At 45.0% G+C, this 23,326-nt stretch overlaps 1 protein-coding gene across 1 annotated transcript; it reads right to left on the bottom strand.

Moving 5' to 3' along the window:
- Window positions 1-2,338: 2,338 nt before the first annotated feature.
- Window positions 2,339-11,803, bottom strand: LOC138262332 (olfactory receptor 1F1-like). The gene is made up of 2 exons (XM_069212231.1): window positions 11,778-11,803; window positions 2,339-3,269 (listed from the first exon to the last, which is right to left on the bottom strand). Exons 1-2 carry the CDS (start codon window positions 11,801-11,803, stop codon window positions 2,339-2,341), a joined length of 957 nt encoding a protein of 318 aa, XP_069068332.1.
- Between the last annotated feature and the right edge of the window lie 11,523 nt (window positions 11,804-23,326).

The raw sequence follows: 23,326 nt of genomic DNA, 5'->3' as shown, positions 1-23,326 counted from the left end.
TTCAGGATTACTCAAAGCTCTGGCAAACCCAGCAAATGAAAAGCATGTTTTACATATGCCAGTCAGGGGATGGGTGTCCACATTTAAGCAGTCCTTTATAATCTGCTATTTAAGGCTCAGCTCCTGACTCCGCCACAAAGAAACCTGCAAGGGAAGTGGACAGATCCTTGCTTCGTCTGCAATAAAAGATAATCCTAACTCACTGTTGTATATGTAGGTAGAGCACCCTTGTGTGACTGCCGGCAATTTCTGCAAAAAAATATTCTCAACTTTCTGCAGCTGGTCTGCCTCTTCGTATCCACACAGGCCACCTCTATATGTGGCAATAAACAAACATTTTGCTGTTACACAAGGTAAGCATTTCTCTACTAGGTGTGTGACCACTTTTTTGCGTGAATCTAAAAATCGACTCTAAAGATTTACAAAATTGCAGAGATCTGAGGTTAACAATACCATGTACGTAAAAGTTTAACCAGTCCCACTGCTGAGTCCTCAATTTCAGGTTGGCATTTTTTTCTATTCTTTGGCCTAAAAATATAGTGAATAACTTTGCGAGATTTATATTAAGATCCAGATTATTCATAAAAGAAGTAACATAGTTTAAAAGGTCCTGGAGACAATTTGCATTTCTGGCCATCAGAACTGTGTCATCCACATACAGCATCACAGAGATTGGCTGCTTGCCCAATAGAGTAGATCCTCTCCCCATTTAGCTAGGTGGTCCACCAGCCCAATAATACAGAGATTTAATAAAAGGTGCCAATTTAGTGACTGTTCTACCATCCCTAAAGCATGGCGGGAACCATAATGGACATCTGAAAGAATGGCATTCTGTTCGCCCCATGTTTCAAGTCTGGCCAAAAGGACTCTACCTAAGAACTTAATTGTAGAGTACAGCACATATGTTGGCCGATAACAGCTAAGATTATTCCTGTCAAACTCTTTAAAAATGGGTTTCATTTGTGGCCTCCAGCCACTTGGCTGGGAGAGGGCACTTAGTATCAGCCATTAATTTATTTGTTGTTTTACGGACCCCCATAAGAGCTGTATGTATTTTAAACAAATCTACAGTGTTAGAAATTGGGTCTCTAGTTGGCAGAGTTATTCACCCTGTCCAAGTAGGGACCACAATCCTAATCAAGATAAGTCACAGACACACTTTCAATTAACCTGTGCTCACCTTCTGGCAGCTTGGCACAGAGCAGGCAGGCTTAACCTAAGAGGCTATGCATAAAGTATTTGTGCAACACACACACAGAGTAACACAACACAGACACTAAAAAAAGACTCCACATAGGTTTAGAACAATAGAGATTATTTATCTGAGTAAAACAATACCAAATTGACAAAAATCCAATAAGTAGAATTTGAGATATACATTTTTAAAAATTAAAGCCAAAAACAGTGCTTAGAAGTTAATAGCGCAAAAAAGTTACTTGAGGTCGCGCTATGCCAACTCACTTTTGCACTCTGTGGGCCCAGTTCACAAAGGTAAACTTAGACCTGAAGTGTAAATTTAGACCTGAAGTCAAAGGCCCCATTTCACAGAGGGAAACTTAGACCTGAATTTTAAGTTTACCTTTGTGAATTAGACCCCAGGTTTAAACTTAGACTTCAGTTCTATGTTTGCCTTTGTGAATTGGGCCCTGTGATTATTCCCTTTAAAAAAAACAGGGGCTGCTCCTTCGCAATGGCGAAGGAGCGTCGCCCCACTGGCTGAGCCAGCAGCTGAAAAATACAACGATATTTTAATATTGTTTTATTTTTTTCAGCTGCAGGCTCAGCTAGCAGGCTCAGGGAGTGGTGGGGCTGGTCCATGGGAGGGGGAAGGAGGGGAAGTGGAGTCAGTGGACCTAAGTGCGCATGTCAGTTTGGCCAGCTGTCTTAGGGCGGCCAAACTGACATGCGCACTTAGGTTACTCCGATGGGTTGGAGAAACTGCCACAACCACAGTTCACTGTCTGAGTGGCAGACCAAGCCTCTCAGACCAATCCTGATGCTGCTCTGATATCATAAAAGCAGTGCCAGGATAACTGGGGAGCGTGTGCTGGTGTCTCAGTAACTGCTGGGACACCAACATCATCGCAGGAAGAGGATCGAGGTGAGCAAAGGTGCCAGCGGCAGCAGGTAAGTTTTATAAAAATATTTTTTTATATTTTATTCCCCCCCCCCAATATCCCACCTCCCCTTGATATTTACGGCAGCTGCTGCTGAAACAAACTGCTATGTATGCCCCTTCAAAACATTACTTTCAATATGACAATGGGGCGTTTCTGACAGGGGTCCAATAACATTACAGAAATTTACATCTCCGGGAGAACAAAATGCATTATTCTATTCATGTTTTATGTTGAGAAATTATACAAGTGTCCGACAGACATCGAACCCTTTTCCAAGCACTCTTCATGTCCCTATTGCGGAGGGCATAAATGAATGGGTTGAGCATTGGAATAATGACAGTATAAATCACACTGACCACCATGTCGTAATCCACGGTGTAGTTTAACGGGGGTCTGAAATACATGAAAAACACACTCGCATAGAAGAGGGCTACTAGAATTAGGTGTGAGGAGCAGGTGGAGAAGGCTTTGTGCCTGCCATCCATAGACTTGATTTTGACAACGGTAGAAATAATGCCAGTATAAGAAGCAATGATGGAGAGGAAGGGACCAAGAATTATTGCAACTGCTTCTGTGTATGTTACTAGCTGATAGCCAGAGGTATCAGAACAGGAGAGCTTGAGCAGTGGTGGGACATCACAGAAGAAGTGGTGGATTTGATTGGAAGAGCAGAAGGAGAGAAGAGATGTCATCACAGTGTACAGCAATGCATGCAGAGCTGTGATCATCCAGGAGACAGCCACCAGCAGGCCACAGACCTTCTTTCTCATCACAAGAGTGTAGTGCAGAGGTTTGCAAATTGCCACATAGCGATCATAACCCATCACAGCTAGGAGGAAAAATTCCATGTTTGCAGTCAATAGGAAAAAGTACAACTGAGTCAGGCATCCGGGAGTAGATATTGTTTGTCTTCGGGAGCTGAGGTTTATCAGAAGCTGAGGAACAATGACTGATGAAAGGCAGATGTCGACAAATGAGAAGTGGGTGAGGAAGAAATACATGGGATTGTGAAGTTTAGAATCCATTGCAGCTAGAATTATTATGTACATATCACCCAAGATGGTAGTCAAGTAGAACATCAGAAACATCACAAAGAGGAATGTCTCGGTCTCTGGGACATTTGACAGACCCAAGAGGATGAATTCATTTGTTTGATTTATCTTCTGAAAATGCCTCATATTTGTCTGCAGAGATAAAACAGCATTTTAGTAAAAGGCAGGAATAGACTCCGGCCAAGCATTTTCATTAAAGATTGTGTTCCTGAGTCTGGTCCAGGTAATGCACTCTGTGCTCTAATATGTTGTTTTCAATTTTTCAATTGATATAATCTCCAAATGCAGATTAAAAAGCAAAATTATCAATTTGTGGAACTAGCAGAGACATGTTTCACATGGTCATTTGAAGTGACTGTAAATGATACGGTAAAACCAGGAGGGCAATTACTGATACAAACAAACATTCTACAGCACCTACTGATTGTGATAGTTAGGGATTAAAAACAAGGCAAAAAAACTGTTTCTATTCTTCACAGGAAGGCCCCTTTGATACCATCAAGTGTATTTGTATTTGCATCATGCCCTTGTACCTCACTTGGTCTGGTTGTGCAAACATAAATATTAAATTAAATTAAGGGACAGATGCATCCCACAGTCAGTTGGTCAATGTTCTTCTGCATCGTCTCTGCAGCATTCAAATGAAGAACCAGAGCACTAACCCTCTGTAATGACAACGAAAATAAAACAACACTTGATGTGTTTTTATCTGCTGCATTATGTCAATATATCTGAAAATCCCAGCTGACGTCCTCAAACAAGCATTCTAGAATGCCTATTGAAGGCCATTGCTATTGATGCAGGACTTGGGAATTAACTATTTCATCACCCACGTCCAACATCCCCTTGCAATATCCGTTTTGTTATAAACATTCTGAATGTCGCTTCATGCGCTTACATTTTAAACTCTAATAAGAGGAGTATTTTGGAAACTAAATGAGGGATCAGCTTTGCAATTTTTGCATAGTAGTACATGTATTAGGGAGAACAAGCTTATATTTTCTGCCAGTTATCACATAGCATATTATCATTATTGCAACCAAGTGCCAGATGTCCTGAGACTGAATTTGCAAAAAGCAGTCTCACTTTGCACACTGATCTTTTTACAAGTCCAATTTGAGTTTGTGATGAGACCTATGCACTAATAGGTTGGCTGCAAAATAGAGTATCACAGGGTGTCCCAGAATGGCCTGACTAACTTTATTTCAAACTGCCACATTTTCTGAAAAGAAATTGGTATTTGAAAAAGAAAATGTTTGTCACTTTGAAAAACTCCAGTGAGAGTTGGCAGTGATGCCCTGAAATATCTCCTCCTGAAGTTACAATCCAGATGCCCAAAGAAGAAGGGGTCAAAAGGGATTCCTTTCCCTCTGCAAAGTAAAAAATTGGTTATGATAAGGAACTCCGACACAGGTCTACATAACCAGTAACAACAATTATAAAAAGGAAGAAACAGCAATACATGTGCATTATAATTCAAAAGTATGTAAGTCAACATTATAGAATAAAGGGCCAGATGTAGCAAAACTTGGTTTTGCGACTCGGAAATTGCGACTCCGAGCGACTCGCAATTTCCGAGTCGCAAAACCATATGCAGAACGGTGTCTCAGACACCGTCTGCGAGTCGCAAAGACCCACCTCATTAATATTAATGAGGTGGGTCGCAAATTGCGGCCCCATAGCGACTATGGGCACTCACTAACATGGAGGCCTGCTGTAGTCAGCAGACCTCCATGTCCGTGACTGCTTGTAAATAAAGCAGTTTTTTTTTTTAAGTGTAGCCCGTTTTCCTTAAAGGAAAACGAGCTGCACTTAAAAAAAAATCCGAAACCTTTTGTTTCGGAATTTTTTCAGGGCAGGTAGTGGTCCCTTGGACCACTACCTGCCCTGAAAAAATATTTTGGGGTCCATTCACAAAGGGGAAGGGGTCCCATGGGGACCCCTTCCAATTTGCGAGTGGGTTACCATCCACTTCAAGTGGATGGTAACTGCGACTCCATTTGCGACCGCGTAAGCGGTCGCAAATGGAATTGCATACCACTGCGAGTCGCAAATAGGAAGGGAACACCCCTTCCTATTTGCGAGTCAGAAATGCATTTTGCGAGTCGGTTCCGACTCGCAAAATGCATTTCTGCATAGGAAACTCCGGTTTGCGACTCGCAAATGGCAATTTTTGCCGTTTGCGAGTCGCAAACTGTTTCCTACATCTGGCCCAAAATTCCTCCAACATTGACATAAATTAAAAAGTAAAGAATAAGCCGGCCAGCGTGATACCTATCATAGTTTTCGAAGAGCAGTAACTTTGAAAAGTGACTTTGTGCATAGTGCTACGTAACAAATGTGAAAAATAAAGCATGTTTAAAATGTTAAAGGAAACAGAGAGACACAGGCACTAGTAGAGGTTTGGAGAGTATTGGAGAGTCGATAAATCTTTCTACAGAACATTTCATTGGATGGAAACCTTGCTGACTTGAATACTGTAAACGTACATAATACAATATAAGATATACAGTTAATACTCATTTAAAATCTAAAAGATAATGAAACAAAATAATTCCCATAGCATCAAGGGAACTGGGACCATAGGAAACGAGCGACATATATTGTTCACTGTGAAGCACTAACTTTAGAAAAGGTGCCATACATAGTGCAACATGAAGTGCGCAAATATTGCATGTTTAGACTAATAAAAAAGAGCATTAAAACATATCATACTTGACCAACACCGGTCTGACAAAAAACAATGGCACTATACAACTCAAGCAAGTCAAGAGTGCACCCAGAGCCACTAGTAAATGTTTAAAAAACATTTGAAGAATTGAAAAATCTTATTACGGAAAATATCATTGGGTGAAAACATAACAGGCTTGTAGGCCTACAAAGCAGTATGTTTGTTTTGTTTAAGAAACAGTGACCATAAAAGTGACAATGTGCATTCTGTAACACAGGACAAACAAAAAATACATGAGTGAAATCTTGAATGTGTAACTGGCAGAACTCACACAGGCTCTCATTTTTCGAGACTTTATCCCAGATACCAGTAATGATAGGGAGGGATAGCAAACCCATTTTTAGTAAAAGGGTATACCTTCTGACCCTGTGAGGCAACTTCCAAGTTAAATACAGCTGATGTTTATTCCCCAAGTTACTCTCCTTCACCACTAGGTTATGCAGGTTTGACTTACATAAAGTAATGTCTTTGCCCTGGCTTATTTTAAACAAAGAGTTTTTATAAAGCTCTTTAAAAAAGATTTGGGCATAGGTGAGTCTGCATTCAAATGAAGCCCAAAACTTTTTTTGGCCCGCTCAAATAACCTATAAAAGGTGGTCTTTTCTTTTTTGAAGAGTGAAAATATCACACTTCAAGCATGCCCGCAGAGTTCCCTCTTCTCCTTGCAGGAGCGAGTTTCCACACTTTAGGACAGCCGCTAAAGAGAGGGAATAAAAAGACAATAAGCCAAAATCTAAGTGGAGAGCATGAGGGGTTGCCAGTGTTTTCAAATTACATAGTGGTCGAAAGAATTGTCCTTCAATCAGCCAAAGGAGTGCCAAAGGCTCTTCTGCAACACTTAACAAGCATAGCATAGAAAAGAGGGTATTTTAACCCTAAAAACTGACAGGGCATGTCCAAAATGACACCTCTTGCATATGTTGTATAATCTATTAATGGCATTTGACTGAGAGAGGGCCATACGTGAACAAAAAATAACATGATCATTATCCTGTCCACTCTTAGAAAACACCTTACCAAGGTAAAGATACAAGTCTACTATTTCTAATTTGTACGTGCCTAAATACCAGTTAAACTTCCACTTAATTCCTAAAATATTCTTATGAAAGATCAAGATTTTACTAATAGATATATTTATTTTCAGGAGGTGGGCTTCTGCATACTTTGTCAATGCAGTAAGGTGGCGCTGTAAGCCAATAGGAGTTAAGTCCTTTGTGGCAACATCCTCAGCATATGGTAGGGAACTGATGAACATCATCCCAATTCTTGGGGGATCAACCTTCACCAGACTTAGGGTACCAGGAAGATCATGAACTTACAAGGAAAACCACATGGGAGCCAACAAACAGCCGTGCTTCAGACCATTTTGTGCTTTAACCTTACAAGTCAAGCCCTGCATCACTCCCATCAAAATTTGACACCAAGTGTGCTGAACACCCAAGGAAGAGAGCTTTCTCCACAGCCTTTGATGATCTACTCTATCAATGAATGCCATAGATACAGGCACACCCCAAGAGGGAGAATATTTTCAAATAATCGCTTGAAGAATAGCTATATTGTCAAGAGTGCTATGATTCATTCTAAAACCAGCTTGTTCCGGGGGACTGAGGATATTGTCTTGAGCCCATTATTGTAAATTAAATAGTACACTCCGGGCAAATAATTTATCAGTCACATCCAGCAGCACTATCTCTCTGAAACTTGCTGGGGAAAATGTAGGACCCTTTTTTATACAATGTTACCATAATAATAACCTTCCATGATAAAAGGATTTTTCCAGAGCAATAACAGTGAATTAACAGGGGGCCAAGAAAATCTCCCCCTGCTGCAGCCTCCTTTTTAATGACCACAATGGGAAGCTCATCAGGCCACATAGCCCCAAAAGATCTAGCTTTCTTTATGTACCCCAAAATTGAATCTACAGAGGGAGCACCATACAGAGGACACATCTGTTCATCTGCATGAAGCACCATAGGTTCAACTACCTCAGTATTACTTGCATACAATCCAGTGATGTATCCCACCCAGGTGTTTTCAGGAATGGGAATTGCATAAGCATTCATCCTGGTGTCACAATAATCTGCAATCAATTTCCAGTATTTACGCAAATCCCCGGAGTTTGTGGCCTCTCTTAAATTGATCCATTATAGATTACATTCCCTCCTGCATTCTTGAAGGAATCTTATACATTTGATGCAATCAATTTTGTGCTTTCTTATTGACGAAAACTGCAAATACTGCTTTCTTACCAGCTAATTTATTTCCTTATTCAAAGCATTCAATTTAGGATTGCAATTTTTCAGCAGCCGGGGGCCAACAGACCTAGGGCCAGATGTATGAAAGCATTTTGCATTCGCAAACGGTGCGAATGCCCGTTTGCGAATGCAAAATGCCATTTCAGAATGTATGAAATACATTCTGAACGCAATTTTAAGGAATTGCTAAAATAGCGATTCCTTAAAATTGCGACCCTGTTTAGAGAGTCGCAAATTGCGACTCTCTAAATTAGAAATCGCAAATAAGGACTCCTTATTTGCGATTTCTTAGCACAGGTATGAAGCTATTCCTAAATGCGATTTTGGCATTTAGGAATCGCTAATTACCACCAAGTTGAACTTGGTGGTAACCATGTGCAAATTATTTTTAAAAAAAATTTAAAATGCATTTTTAAATTGTACATGTAAAGCACACATGCCCTTTTGGCATGTGTGCACCTTACATGTTCCCAAAAAGCTTTTGAGGTGCAGCAGAGGGGGCCTTAGCCCCCCAGCACCCTGGGGTTTTGCATATCCAAAATTGCGATTTCTGGTTCAGAAATCGCAATTTTGGAAATGCAAAAAATTCGCAGATATGGGCCAACAGCATAATAGCATTTGCGATTTTTAAGAAATCGCTATTACCGATTCGCAAATGTGATACATGGCACTTTGCAAGTTGGAAATAGCGATTTCTTAAAAATCGCTATTTCCGAATCGCAAAGGGCCGTGATGATACATCTGGCCCCTAGAGCTCAATTTACAAAACTCATTCATATGGGGTTCATAGAAAGATATAAGGTCATCACACATAGATTCCTTAGGGTTAGCACACACTCTGTTATTCTTAGCACTTAAGGTTGCAATATTCTTGGCTGCCCAAAAGGATTTACCATTTCACTTATTAAAGGTGATCTTATTCAGAAAGGAATATCCAGGAACAAATTCCTGGAGATTAAAGGCTAAAGTTGTACCAACTACGCAATGATCACTCAACTCTGTTGGAAATACAGTCAATTCCTCACAAGCCCCAAACATTTGAAGGGATACTATCACATAATCAAGGAGACCCTGGGGGTCATTATGAGTTTTGTGGTCTGATGACTGCCATGTTGGCAGTCGTACCACCAACAGACTGGCTGAGAAGACTGCCAAATAATGACCATGGCGGTATTCCTAACAGAATACAGCCAATTATCCGCCTGCACCGCCACAGCGGTCAGACCTCCACGGGCAATGGTAGCCGCCTGCAGGCCAAAAGAGACCATGTTCCCAGACAGATTACGACTCCCAAGGTTTGCGCACGGTCACACCACCATGGAAACCCTGGCGGAAACCAACTCTATAAAAGAAGACATTAACCTTCAGGAAGCCATGCTTGTCTTTAGCCTCCATGGAACCTGAACTACACGTGTTCCTGCTGCTCCTGCTTGCTCAACGACTCCAGAACCAGCGACGTCAATGACAACAGCAACCGTGAGTACACACACTTACCTGTCACTGTATACAACTGGTAGCACAACCAACACACACAAAACTCAAATGCACATAAGGCACTTCTAAGTGCCCCAACTTGACTCCTGACTGCCATGTAACTTCCACAGGTAGGGGCATCAAGGGGGCAGGCAGGCACCTCACGGATTTGGGAGGGGGGCAGAGGAAGGGTTTGGGCTTGGGCTTTGGAGGGGGGCTTAGGAAGAGGCTTAGGGGAGGGCTAGAAACTCTTGGGAGGGGTCGACTTCTTGGCAGGGGAGGGGCCTGGGTACTTGCAGGGGAGTCAGGGGAGGTCTTGGAGGTGGAAGGGCTGGACTTGGGGAGGGACACAGAGTATTTGGGGGTCACACGGGGTCGGAGAGGAGTAGGTAAAAGGTACTCTGATAGGAAACATTTCTTAGACACACGGGGATGGAGAGGGAGTGGTTGTAAGAGGTGTTTTGGTGGATGTCTTGGGTGCATGTGTATGCAAGGTATGCTTATGTGTGCTGGGTGTTTGTTGAATGGCTGAGTGTGGGCATTTATGTGTCTTGGGAGGAGGCGGGGTGGAGGTGCAGTCAGATGTCATGGTAGATGGATGACTGTCTGTTGGGGTAATGACTGCAGGCATGGTGGATGTGCTGCATGTAGGTGTGTTTGTGGTTGCGGTGTCTGCAGATGTGCTGACTGGAGTGGATATCTGAGCGTTTGCTATTGTGCTGACCGTGGTTAGGATAGGAGTTGTGGCTGGATCTGTGGATGTTGGTGTTGTGTCTGCAGGTGTGTCCGGTGTTGTGTCTGTGATGTCCGGGGTGGTGGGGTAGTCAGTCCAGGTAGTGAGTGTTGGTGTCGTAACACTATGAAGGGGTGAGAGGAGATGCTTTCCTGCCCGGCCTCCCACTAACTAAATAACTAACACTAGAGGACAGAAAGACAACCAGTGTAAGAAACCCCCTGGGGGTAATTACCAGAGTGTACAAAACAGCCCTCACACACAATTTGTGGCATGCTTCATCATAGGGCCCTGCTACCACACTCTGAGAAATGCCCAATCGGAGTGGAGCAGAAAGGGTAGGGAGACACGAAAACACACATTAAACAAAAACAACAGAAAAATACGGGGACCAAAGACGAACAACAGAGAGTAGAACTGTCTCAGGCCAGTCACTTTATACAATTTATTCCAGTGCTGCCTGGGCAGGGTTAAAAATAATCAATGGTGGTGTTATCAGGAACTAATTACCTGTACACCCCAGTGTCTGTGAAGGGTCCACATGTTTGTTTCGGGCGTTTTGATATTGCCACATAGGGTCACTCGGCCTTCATCAGGACCTTTGTCTTGCCCGTTACATATATTCCGCTAACTGTCCTTTAATCAGGAGTCTAATCATCTGTATATTTAGGAGAAGTTCTCCATGTGTATACACACTCTCTGTTATCGAGTTTTCATTATTACTCGCATTTATCAGCACCGGGTGGGAGCACCACCCTGTACTCACACATTCATCAAGGGTCCAGTGCTGCCAATCGACCGCTTACCGGCTCTGTGTAGTGAGTGTTGGTGTGTCTGCAAGTGGGTGCTGTCTATGTGCATGCCGGTGGTGGGTCTTGTGGTGCTTGTGGTTCTCAGTGGTACCCTTGGCTGTTGAGGTGGATGCATGCTTGTCTGTTTTTGTGCTTTGGCTAGGTCGGGTAAGAGGGGTTTGGGATTGGGAAGAGGAAGGTGGATGGGTGACCGAAGACAAAGGGTGACTGGCTGCCATCAGTGTGGAGGCCAGAGCCTGAAACGATCTCTGTAGGCCAGCCAGTGCACCATGAATGCCCTCCAGGAACGCATTACTCTGCTGGACTTGAGTTGCCAGTCCCTGGATGGCATTCACGATGGTCAACTGACCCACAGAGATCAACCTCAGGAGACCAATAGCTTCCTCTCTGAGGGCTGCAGGGCTGACTGTGGCAGGGGCAGAGGTGCCTGCGGCGAAGGAGATGCCCACCCTTCTGGGTGAGTGGGCAAGGACAAATGGGTGGGGAGCTACAGGGAGGGCGGTGGTAATAAGGAGGTGTGGCGGACAAAGATGGTGCTGGCGTGGTCCCAGATGGGTCCACCACCTCCAGGGAGTGTCCTCTGGAGGAGGATTCCAAGTATGATGATGATGATCCTGTCCCCCCCATTTACTGTCTAACCTGTCCACAGCAGCTTGGCTAAGGTTAGCAAGGATTGTCCCACTCAACAACTTGTGCCACCAAGTAACCATTGGGACATGATCCATGCGGATAATACCGTATGCTGCACTAGTATTGGTAGGCCATTGGCACTCATATGATGGACATTTCACATTGTTATAGGGTAGGGCAGCCTAAACACTTACCTCCTCTGAAAGAAGGGCATTGGGATAATAGTGAATCACCCACAGTTCAATGGCAAGGAAATGCATGGGTAGGCAAAATATTAACAATCAGACAGCCATAGTTGGATGCCCTTCTGTTACAACCTTCACATACCTCATAGCGTGATAATTAAGGGACAATGGGGACACCTCCACAAACCCATATGTACAGTCCTATACTGGCCACATCATTTGACTGATTGAGATGCCAGTCTCACATGGAGTCAATACCTGTTCCAGGACATTGGGTAACTAGACCCTGTATCAAATATGTCAAGCACTCAGTGGCAAATACATGTGATCTACACAGATGGGAGTGGTCTGACACCTTAGAGCTACATAGTCACATATTCAGATGTATGGATCTGGAAATACTAGATAGGTAGGATGAAACAGCATCTTAGATACATATATATGGCTGGGTGGAGTCACATATGTGACAATGTCAATTGTGCATCTCCACATGCAGTCATAGGTATACCTTGACACAGGTGAGCTAAACGTACACATGGCCAATCCCTATGCCAGATCTCCATCTATTAGTCAGGCAATGTGAGTACTATGTATTCCCACTAGTCTACATACACGTAGCACCTACTATATTGTCATATCTGCTAAAGTGTGACAGCTAACACCATACTACCTGAGCCAAGTACAAGGATACAGTCAGTACTTACCCCCTTGTGGCTGCTGTGCTGCCCTCAAACGCCCATCCATCTCATGGTAGGCCACTGCCAAAATACAGGCCATCGGGGAGACAGGGTCTGATGGGCACCCCTCCCTCAATGGGAGGACATCCCCTGCTGGGCCTCAGCTATCTTCCTGGCCCAGCAACTCTGGTCCTGCCACCGCTTTCTACAATGGGTGCTCCACTGGCTATGGATCCCCAAGGTCCACACATGCTTGGCGATGGCACGCCAAATCCTCCTCTTCTGATGGGTGTTGATCTGCATGAATGACACAGACAAAAGTAGAAAGTCATGTACAAATGCACCATACGAATGGGAGTGGTCAGTACACATCAGTCACAGCAAGAAGGCACACATACCCATCCTATCTGCTCACACAGCTTTACATTATTCCATCTGCATGCATCTAAACCCTCACAAGTTCACATGCCTGATGCAACATCACACACAACACCTAACACACATGCCTAGGGCATTGGAATCACTTGCTCCTCTGGTGCCCCATATAGCTGTTCATACAGGGGTAGGACCTCCTCCACTAGCTCATCAAGCTTTAATTTTGTGAAGGCAGGGGAGCTATTACCTGCAGAACATGGCATGATGGCTCCCAGAGGTAGTACACAGCAGCTTACATCATGTAGGTCTTGCTGGCAACAGTGTCAGGAGTCAAGTGAGCAGTACTGCAGAAAATGGTGGTCCCGGCCACAATGTACAGGACCGTCGCCGTCTACAGTCATGGCCATTGGCCTAAGTCACCCAAAGGCAGCAATGTAAACCAATGGCAAGTTGCACTGCGGTTGCGACCGCCTACTGCCATGAGGACATCCGCCGGTGGACTTAGGTCACTTCTAACTGTCACCTACAATAGGACAGGTGCCTGCCATTTTGGGCACATGTCATCAATGGATGTGCTTACTTATCTACATGAATCACTTACTTCCTGAAAATGCTGTGTATCCGTATTTAGTGGCATCATGATTGTGCTACATATTGTTCCAATATTGACAATATGAGGTGTTGAGGAAGTATATATGGTGAAAACTGAGTAAAGCTACTCTGAGGTACATAGGCTATGGGTAGATATTGGTAGAATCCACATCATATGTGTCAATAGTACAGGACAGCTAAGTCTTACACACATGTACACCAACATTAGTTTCATACGTACAATCCAATTTACATGTTAGCCAATGTGAAGCAATAAGGGTGATTTAGGTGCAGATCTATGGGCTGCACTGTGTATGTCAGAAGTGCTACGCATCCTCTACTGATGATTGTAGGTGTCAGGTGATGTACAATGTGTTAATGATGTAAGCATACTGCATAACTCATGGTATATGTCTTCTCTCAACATAGTTATGCTGCCTTGAGAAGACTGAGACAACCACCGGTGTACCGTCCACTAGCAGACCTCGAAACCATGGAGGAGAGACATGTCATCCAGAAATATCGCCTGAATCGTCATACCATCATGGATCTTTCTACTCAGGTGGAGCCAGATCTGATGGCTGTTGTTAGACCTGGCATCCTTGGTGTGGTCTCTCCTAACTTCTTGCTTCTACTTCCCAGGTTGTTTCTGTGTGCTGGACTCTATATTGCCTGTTTTTGTTAATCTGGGCACTTTACCACTGCCGACCAGTGCTAAAATGCAAGTTCTCCCTATGTGAAGTTGTATGTGTAATTGGCTTTTCCATAATTGGCATATTTGATTTACTAGTAAGTCCCTAACAAAGTGCACTTGTGGTACTTAGGGCCTGGAAAGCAAATGCTACTAGTGGGCCTGCAGCACCAATTGTGCCACCCACAAGAGTAGCCCTGTAAACATGGTTCAGACCTGCCTCTGCAGTGTCTGTGTGCAGTTTTTAAACTGCAAATTTGACTTGGCAAATGCACTCACTTGTCAAGCCTAAACTTTCCGTTTTTATACATGTAAGGCACCAATAAGGTAGGCCCTAGGTATCCCTAGAGGCAGGGTGCAGTGTATGTTAAATGTAGGACATGTACCTGTGTGTTTTTACAGTGAAATACTGCCAAATTTGTTTCTCACTGATGCAAGGCCTATCTCTCTCATAGGTTAACATGGGGGCTGCCTTTAACTAGCCTTAAAGTGTAGTTTCCTTTGAGAGCAGGTAGAAATTTGGAGTTTGGGGTCTCTGAACTCACAATTTAAAAATACATCTTTTAGTGAAGATGGTTTTTGGATTGTTAGTTTGAAAATGCCACTTTTAGAAAGTGGGCATTTTCTTGCTTAAACCATTCTGTGACTCTGCCTGTTTGTAGATTCTTTATCTGGGTCAGACTGAAAGTTGGGCTGTTTGTGCATCTCCAATAGACAGTGACACAAAAGGAGCTGGGGTGTAGCCTGCATATCCTGATGAACCATCTGGGCTAGAGTGGAGGGAGGAGTGTTTATTTATTCCCGAAAGGGAGGTGCCTGCCCTCACACAATGCAGTCTCCAGCCCCCTGGTGTGTGTCTGGAGCCAGGCCTGGGCAAGGCAGGCTCCTGTAAACAACAGAAACTTTTCTTTGAAGTTGGGCAACTTCAAAGGCAGAAAGGGGTATAAGTATTTGATTCAAAACCCCAGGCTTTAGATCACTTCAAGAATTCAAGAGGAACCTCTGCAAGGAGAAGAGCTGATGAGCTGAAAGAGATGTGCTGCCCCTGCCTGTGACTGTGCTTTGTTGAGCTATCCAGCAGTTGCTGCTTCTGCCTGAGAAAAGGGATAAAGACTGGACTTTGTGGTATTGTAAGGAAATGCCTCCTTGGCATGGTTGCCCCCTAACTTTTTGCCTTTGCTGATGCTATGTTTACAATTGAAAGTGTGCTGAGGCCTGCTAACCAGGCCCCAGCACCAGTGTTCTTTCCCTAACCTGTACTTTTGTATCCACAATTGGCAGACCCTGGCATCCAGATAAGTCCCTTGTAACTGGTACTTCTAGTACCAAGGGCCCTGATGCCAAGGAAGGTCTCTAAGGGCTGCAGCATGTCTTATGCCACCCTGGAGACCTCTCACTCAGCACAGACACACTGCTTGCCAGCTTGTGTGTGCTAGTGAGGACAAAACGAGTAAGTCGACATGGCACTCCCCTCAGGGTGCCATGCCAGCCTCTCACTGCCTATGCAGTATAGGTAAGACACCCCTCTAGCAGGCCTTACAGCCCTAAGGCAGGGTGCACTATACCATAGGTGAGGGTACCAGTGCATGAGCATGGTACCCCTACAGTGTCTAAACAAAACCTTAGACATTGTAAGTGCAGGGTAGCCATAAGAGTATATGGTCTGGGAGTCTGTCAAACACGAACTCCACAGCACCATAATGGCTACACTGAAAACTGGGAAGTTTGGTATCAAACTTCTCAGCACAATAAATGCCCACTGATGCCAGTGTACATTTTATTGTAAAATACACCACAGAGGGCACCTTAGAGGTGCCCCCTGAAACTTAACCGACTGTCTGTGTAGGCTGACTAGTTCCAGCAGCCTGCCACACTAGAGACATGTTGCTGGCCCCATGGGGAGAGTGCCTTTGTCACTCTGAGGCCAGTAACAAAGCCTGCACTGGGTGGAGATGCTAACACCTCCCCCAGGCAGGAGCTGTGACACCTGGCGGTGAGCCTCAAAGGCTCACCCCTTTGTCACAGCCCAGCAGGGCACTCCAGCTTAGTGGAGTTGCCCGCCCCCTCCGGCCACGGCCCCCACTTTTGGCGGCAAGGCTGGAGGGAACAAAGAAAGCAACAAGGAGGAGTCACTGGCCAGTCAGGACAGCCCCTAAGGTGTCCTGAGCTGAAGTGACTCTAACTTTTAGAAATCCTCCATCTTGCAGATGGAGGATTCCCCCAATAGGGTTAGGATTGTGACCCCCTCCCCTTGGGAGGAGGCACAAAGAGGGTGTACCCACCCTCAGGGCTAGTAGCCATTGGCTACTAACCCCCCAGACCTAAACACGCCCTTAAATTTAGTATTTAAGGGCTACCCTGAACCCTAGAAAATTAGATTCCTGCAACTACAAGAAGAAGGACTGCCTAGCTGAAAACCCCTGCAGAGGAAGACCAGAAGACGACAACTGCCTTGGCTCCAGAAACTCACCGGCCTGTCTCCTGCCTTCCAAAGATCCTGCTCCAGCGACGCCTTCCAAAGGGACCAGCGACCTCGACATCCTCTGAGGACTGCCCCGGCTTCGAAAAGACAAGAAACTCCCGAGGACAGCGGACCTGCTCCAAGAAAAGCTGCAACTTTGTTTCCAGCAGCTTTAAAGAACCCTGCAAGCTCCCCGCAAGAAGCGTGAGACTTGCAACACTGCACCCGGCGACCCCGACTCGGCTGGTGGCGATCCAACACCTCAGGAGGGACCCCAGGACTACTCTAAGACTGTGAGTACAAAAACCTGTCCCCCCTGAGCCCCCACAGCGCCGCCTGCAGAGGGAATCCCGAGGCTTCCCCTGACCGCGACTCTTTGAATCCTAAGTCCCGACACCTGGGAGAGACCCTGCACCCGCAGCCCCCAGGACCTGAAGGACCGGACTTTCACTGGAGGAGTGACCCCCAGGAGTCCCTCTCCCTTGATCAAGTGGAGGTTTCCCCGAGGAACCCCCCCCTTGCCTGCCTGCAGCGCTGAAGAGATCCCTAGATCTCCCATTGACTTCCATTACAAACCCGACGCTTGTTTCTACACTGCACCCGGCCGCCCCCGCGCTGCTGAGTGTGAAATTTCTGTGTGGGCTTGTGTCCCCCCCGGTGCCCTACAAAACCCCCCTGGTCTGCCCTCCGAAGACGCGGGTACTTACATGCAAGCAGACCGGAACCGGGGCACCCCCTTCTCTCCTTTCTAGCCTATGCGTTTTGGGCACCACTTTGAACTCTGCACCTGACCGGCCCTGAGCTGCTGGTGTGGTGACTTTGGGGTTGCTCTGAACCCCCAACGGTGGGCTACCTTGGACCAAGAACTAAGCCCTGTAAGTGTCTTACTTACCTGGTTAATCTAACAAATACTTACCTCCCCTAGGAACTGTGAAAATTGCACTGTGTCCACTTTTAAAACAGCTATTTGTGAATAACTTGAAAAGTATACATGCAATTTTGATGATTTGAAGTTCCTAAAGTACTTACCTGCAATACCTTTCGAATGAGATATTACATGTAGAATTTGAACCTGTGGTTCTTAAAATAAACTAAGAAAAGATATTTTTCTATACAAAAACCTATTGGCTGGATTTGTCTCTGAGTGTGTGTACCTCATTTATTGACTATGTGTATGTACAACAAATGCTTAACACTACTCCTTGGATAAGCCTACTGCTCGACCACACTACCACAAAATAGAGCATTAGTATTATCTATTTTTACCACTATTTTACCTCTAAGGGGAACCCTTGGACTCTGTGCATGCTATTCCTTACTTTGAAATAGCACATACAGAGCCAACTTCCTACAGGTATATTCCTGCTTGAGCAGTATCTCCAAGGGCTTGGACTGAGCTTGCCCCCTGTTCTGAAGTTTCAGGGCCATCAAAGACTTCCTCTGCCAGCACCTGGACTCTCTGCTGAGACTCCTGCCCTGCCAAGTGGTACATAATCCAGTCCCTGGGCCCTTGAAAGGAGAAGCTGGTGAAAAACCAAGAAGAACCAAGTGCACCAACTTCGGATGACTCTGGACCGATGCCGCTGCCAGGTCCTGTGACGCCTCCTGCAACTGAAACCGTGGTCTTCGCTGGACTGTGAGGACCCCACAGGCCCTATGCCGCCACAGCCTCAATGAAGTCCGCAACTCTGTGAGTCCAGAAGTGCTGTGTCACCAACGTTTGTGAACCCGACTTCGCCACACCATGACCGCCACATATCGACCCCACTGGAAGTGCACAGATCCAGTGATGCCTTGATTCCCACTCCGTGCACCAGCTTGTTTCCTCATTTACACAGGGTACTGTACCTGGGGGTCCATGTGACTCCGTGACCAGTGCCATTAGAGTCAGATTGTTGGAAACAACACCAAATCGAAACACTTATGTTTCTAAGCGCTACATTGAAGTTTAATATTTAAAAATTCATAACTTTGCTTGTGTATGTTGGATTTTGTTGTTTTGGTCTTTTTTTTCTCAGATAAATATCGGCTATTTTTCTAACCTGCTGTTGAGTTCTTTTGTGGTGTTCTCACCATGCTACTGTGTGTGATTGTACAAATAACTTACACATTGCCTCTGAGATAAGCCTGACAGCTTTTGCCAAGCTACTAAGGGGTGAGCAGGGCTTATCCTAAGTATGTATCTTGCTTACCCTGACTAGAGTGAAGGTCCCTGCTTTGACAGAGTGCAAACTGACTGCTAACCAGAGACCCCATTTCTAATACCTGCCATTCGCAATCCCTATGGCATAACTCCCATCATTCAAATATTGTCAGTCTTACACTTCCTGGCCACAGGGTCATTTCAGAATACTGTTGCCTTAACAGCAAGGACATCTCAGCCCATGTTCAGTCTGGTGTTGAAGGATGTGCTGTGTGCATTGTTGAAACGCCTGGACAGCTGCATCAGGTTTCCCCAACGAGCGAATTTGGCCTATTTGAAGGCAGACTTTTATGAGATGGTACACATTCCTCATATGGTAGGAGCCATTGATTGCACCTGTGTAGTTCTGGTCCCTCCCAGTGCCAATGAACAGGTGTATAGGAACAGGAAGAACTACCACTCAATCAACATACAGGTGGTGTGTCTGGCACAGCAGTATATCTTACAGGTCACAGACAAGATTCCTGGATCTGTGCATGATTTCTACATCATGCGGAACAGCAATGTCCGACATCTAATGGCATGACTACAGAGAGGGCCTGGCTTCTTGGTAAGTTTGCATTGCATTGTAGTGTGTGTTTGTGTTTTATGTCTCCTGTCATCACACTATAGCTAGTCGCAGGAACTATGTATGATTTGTTCTACCATTGTGCTCACAGGTGACTCAGGCTATCCAAATCGTCTTTGGATGTTGACACCTGTGATATACTCAGTCACGCCAGGAGAACTCCACTACAGTGAGGCCTATGGGAGAACAAGGCATGTTCTTGAGTGAACATTTTGGCTCCTGAAGGCAAGATTCAGGTGCCTGGACTGATCTGAAGGTGCCCTCCTCTACTCACCCCACAAGGTTTGTAAAATAATCATTGCCTGCTGCATACTCCACAAACTAGCCCTGAGACATCAGACACCATTGAGAGCAGATGAGGGGGAGGCAGCTGTACCAGTGGCTGCAAATGATGATATTGCAAGTGATGAGGAGCCAGAGGAAGAGGGAGAAGGTGACATTAAGGCAGATATCATCAATCAGTACTTCCACTGAAATACAGGTATGGGAAGCTGACCTTTTGATGTGTTGAATGTGCACAACTTGAAGTAGATGGCTGCCATTATACCTCCTGACTTGATTCATCAGTGGGGTGTGTCATGAGCTCCAATGCCTATGTGCGAGTTGTGGATGCAGACGGAGAGATTGTAAAGTGTACTGTACAATATGGTCTGCTATATCATGTGTTGTTATATGTGATCCTAACATACACTTTTGTAATGGACTCCTCAGTATTGAGGTATGTCTCGTGCATTCTCCTATCCTCTTTTCCTTCCACTCACTGAAATTGCCATTTCGTGTTTGGCTCCGCCATCTAGGCTTCAGGTATTCATTGTTAGAAGCCAATGGTAATTGCTGACAGACATTAGAGGTGTACCTGATGGATAGCTGGTAAAATGGATATAGTTACAGTGGAATAGTACCTTGTTAGTACTTCCTTCATACAAGTGGGGTTGTGACTTCTTAGTCCTTTCCTATTGCCAGTGGTGTTGGGGTGATGTGAAATGGTGTATTATGTGGCAGTTGAAGTTTGTGGCCGATATGTAATGATTGAATCAGGGCCTCTGGCTTCACAATGGATGGTGTACTTTGTGATGACCATGGGACCTAGCTGTGTTTGTATTCTGACATTGCTGTTGAAGGTGCAGGTAACTGTATACTGACAAAGGTGACTGAAAATCCCTGTGATGTTCTTTGTGTGTTCTATTGGGTAAGTTATCATGTAGCTATGTTATGGGTATGTGAAGAGCCTGTGCCTGGTGATATGTAGGTCCATTCTGGGTGCCCCTGCTTTGTAGGTAGTTTACCATGGGCATGCATTTTATCACCTGTGTATAATCATTGCATGCCGCCATACCTTCCATCTTGATGGTATTCTCTCTCAAGCTCTATTTGCAGATTAGTATACTGACTATACTATTGTGTTGCCCTGGATTTCCACCTCTCTGACATCTATCCTATGACATTTCTGTTGTCAGGTGTCTCCTGCTAAGGGAGCATCTCTCTGATGACCATTACACTGGCTGTTCGATGCAGAGTGGTTTGACCAGGCCACAGGTGGCAAACATGACAATTGTTGTTGTATTATAAAAGACACATATACAGTACCTGTGTTCAGTTTTGATTTATTGTGCATATCAGAATACTAAAAGTCAAAATATAGGTGCATAAATTAAAAATAAGGTGATGAGTGAGGTCCTGGTAGATGGATTCGTCAGAGTAGCTGCTACACCAGTTGGTTACAAAGGGCCAGTGTCCTTGTACCATGGGACAGTGGAGTTATGTCTCAGAACACTCTACAGGGTGTCTCAGTGGCACACAAGGGTGACAAATCATGAGAGGTTCACTTCCTGGCAGTGAGTTTGGTTTTAGCATCTGCTCCAGCAAGATGTCTGAGTAGACGTGGATGTTTGCTGGGGGGTCTTCTACTACAGAGGGAGGGGTGTGTGAGGGCTGTGGTTCCCCTGGCAGGGCCTCCATTCTACTAGCTGCCGCAGATGTAGATGGAGCAGATTTTACGTGGCTTGTGGAAGGTGCCTAATGGTGTGTTACGAAACCAATGAGAGTGGTATTGATGCCCCTTAGCACCCTTGCAATGGTAGCCATGGTGGTATTGTCTGCCTGCTACTGCTGGATGATTTCCTGCTGGTGGTCCCTCTGCAGCCTTTGATTTCCCCACAACATGGTGATAATTTGGCCCATCCTGTCCTGGGACTTCAGTATGCTTCCAAGACTTGGGAGATGGTTTCCTGGTCAGTGGAGTTCCTTCTTCATCCCACCCTCAGACCTACAGCATCCCTCCCACACACGCTACCTCTAGGTGCCTGTGCCCCTGGCACAGTGTGCCCACTCTCAGTGGTAGCAGTTCCTTCATTGTCAGGAATGTTAAGGTTCAACTCAGGTTCCTGTACTGTGGGACACACAAATGATTGAACACTCATTGGGTCACAGGTTTGGGGGCAAATAGTTCCCTGAGATGTGGAAGCACCAGTGGTGGGGTTGGGGGGTTGATGTGGGCAGGGTGAGAGCAGGGAGACATTGACTGGCTTTTGGTGACCAAACCCGTAATGAGGCCCTCTGTGTGGAAGATAGTGGAAAGTAAAGGATGCGACTTCACCCACTGAAGATCTTCCATTTAAAATAAGAAATTTATATTTTCCAAGTGTTTCAGTTAGAAGGAATCCACAGTTATCTGTTCTAATGTTTTATGGGAGAAAAATATCCTGAATAGACAATACCTCTTCTTTATCAAAATTGGCAAAAGTGGGCCAGGTTGTTCATCATTGTCAAGGCATCCAGGTATGTTGCCCTCATTGGGACTTTCATACTGAGGGGGACTGGCAGTCTCAGGTATCCTTTCCATGGTGCAACGGCAGGGTTACCTGTGAAGGGAATGAGGCACCGAGTTCATGTTCAGGTGTGTTTGGTTGCCTTTTTGTGAGCTGCTTACAGTGACTTTACATGATTCCCTGCACTAACATTGACAGATGCTGCACAGAATACATTTTGTTGTACATACAACTCTGTGACTTGATTTCCATACTCCATGTTGGGAGCTGTTATACAAGTTTTGTGCAGATTGTACCGCAGATGGGTTCTGGTTTTGTCTGATAATTGACATGACTGTTCACCTCTGTTACCTAGTGGATATTCAGGCATGCTTGATGTCACACAATGAAGTGCACAATGCACAATGGTGTCCTAGTGGGAACACAGTGTGTGAGTAGTCAGGAGTAATAGTCCTGTATCTAGATGTTGTGCATGTGCATTGACTCATCCATCTTACTTTCCAACCCAGTTCAGTCTATTTCTGGTTTGGGATATTTGGTCTGTGGTCATTAGCTGTAGCTGTGTTTTGCTTTGTTTGCTATTGTGAGTGTGCCATTGCCTTGCTGTCATTGCCATGTGCTGGTCCTCACTGGATTAATCTAGATGGTGTAGCTACTACTTTAGTTATTCATGCATTACATGTGATGTGTTGTGCACTTTCTAGGTTTTCAGAATGATGGGGTAGTGCATTCTGGGAGTCGTAGTGATATGATTAGCCAATAATTAATGTGCCATTGCCAAGGGCTGTGAGGGCAGTTGGGCAGAGTGGAGTGGTGGCATGCAGGAGAAGGGCATTAGGTGATTAGTTGGGAGGTGTAGTGGGGCATTTAGTTAGTTAATTAGGGAGTATTTGGATGGTGAGGAAGCATTCAGGACAAGACAAATGTGTGACATGACTGTTGTGGGTACTTACCAGACTCCAGTCCCCCAGGTATTACAGTAAGGCAATCAGGATGCAGTA

This window comes from Pleurodeles waltl, chromosome 10 (genome assembly GCF_031143425.1).
Source record: "Pleurodeles waltl isolate 20211129_DDA chromosome 10, aPleWal1.hap1.20221129, whole genome shotgun sequence".
NCBI lineage: Eukaryota > Metazoa > Chordata > Amphibia > Caudata > Salamandridae > Pleurodeles > Pleurodeles waltl.
The sequence above is the reverse complement of the archived record's forward strand: the minus strand, read 5'-3'. Positions and strand labels throughout refer to the sequence as shown.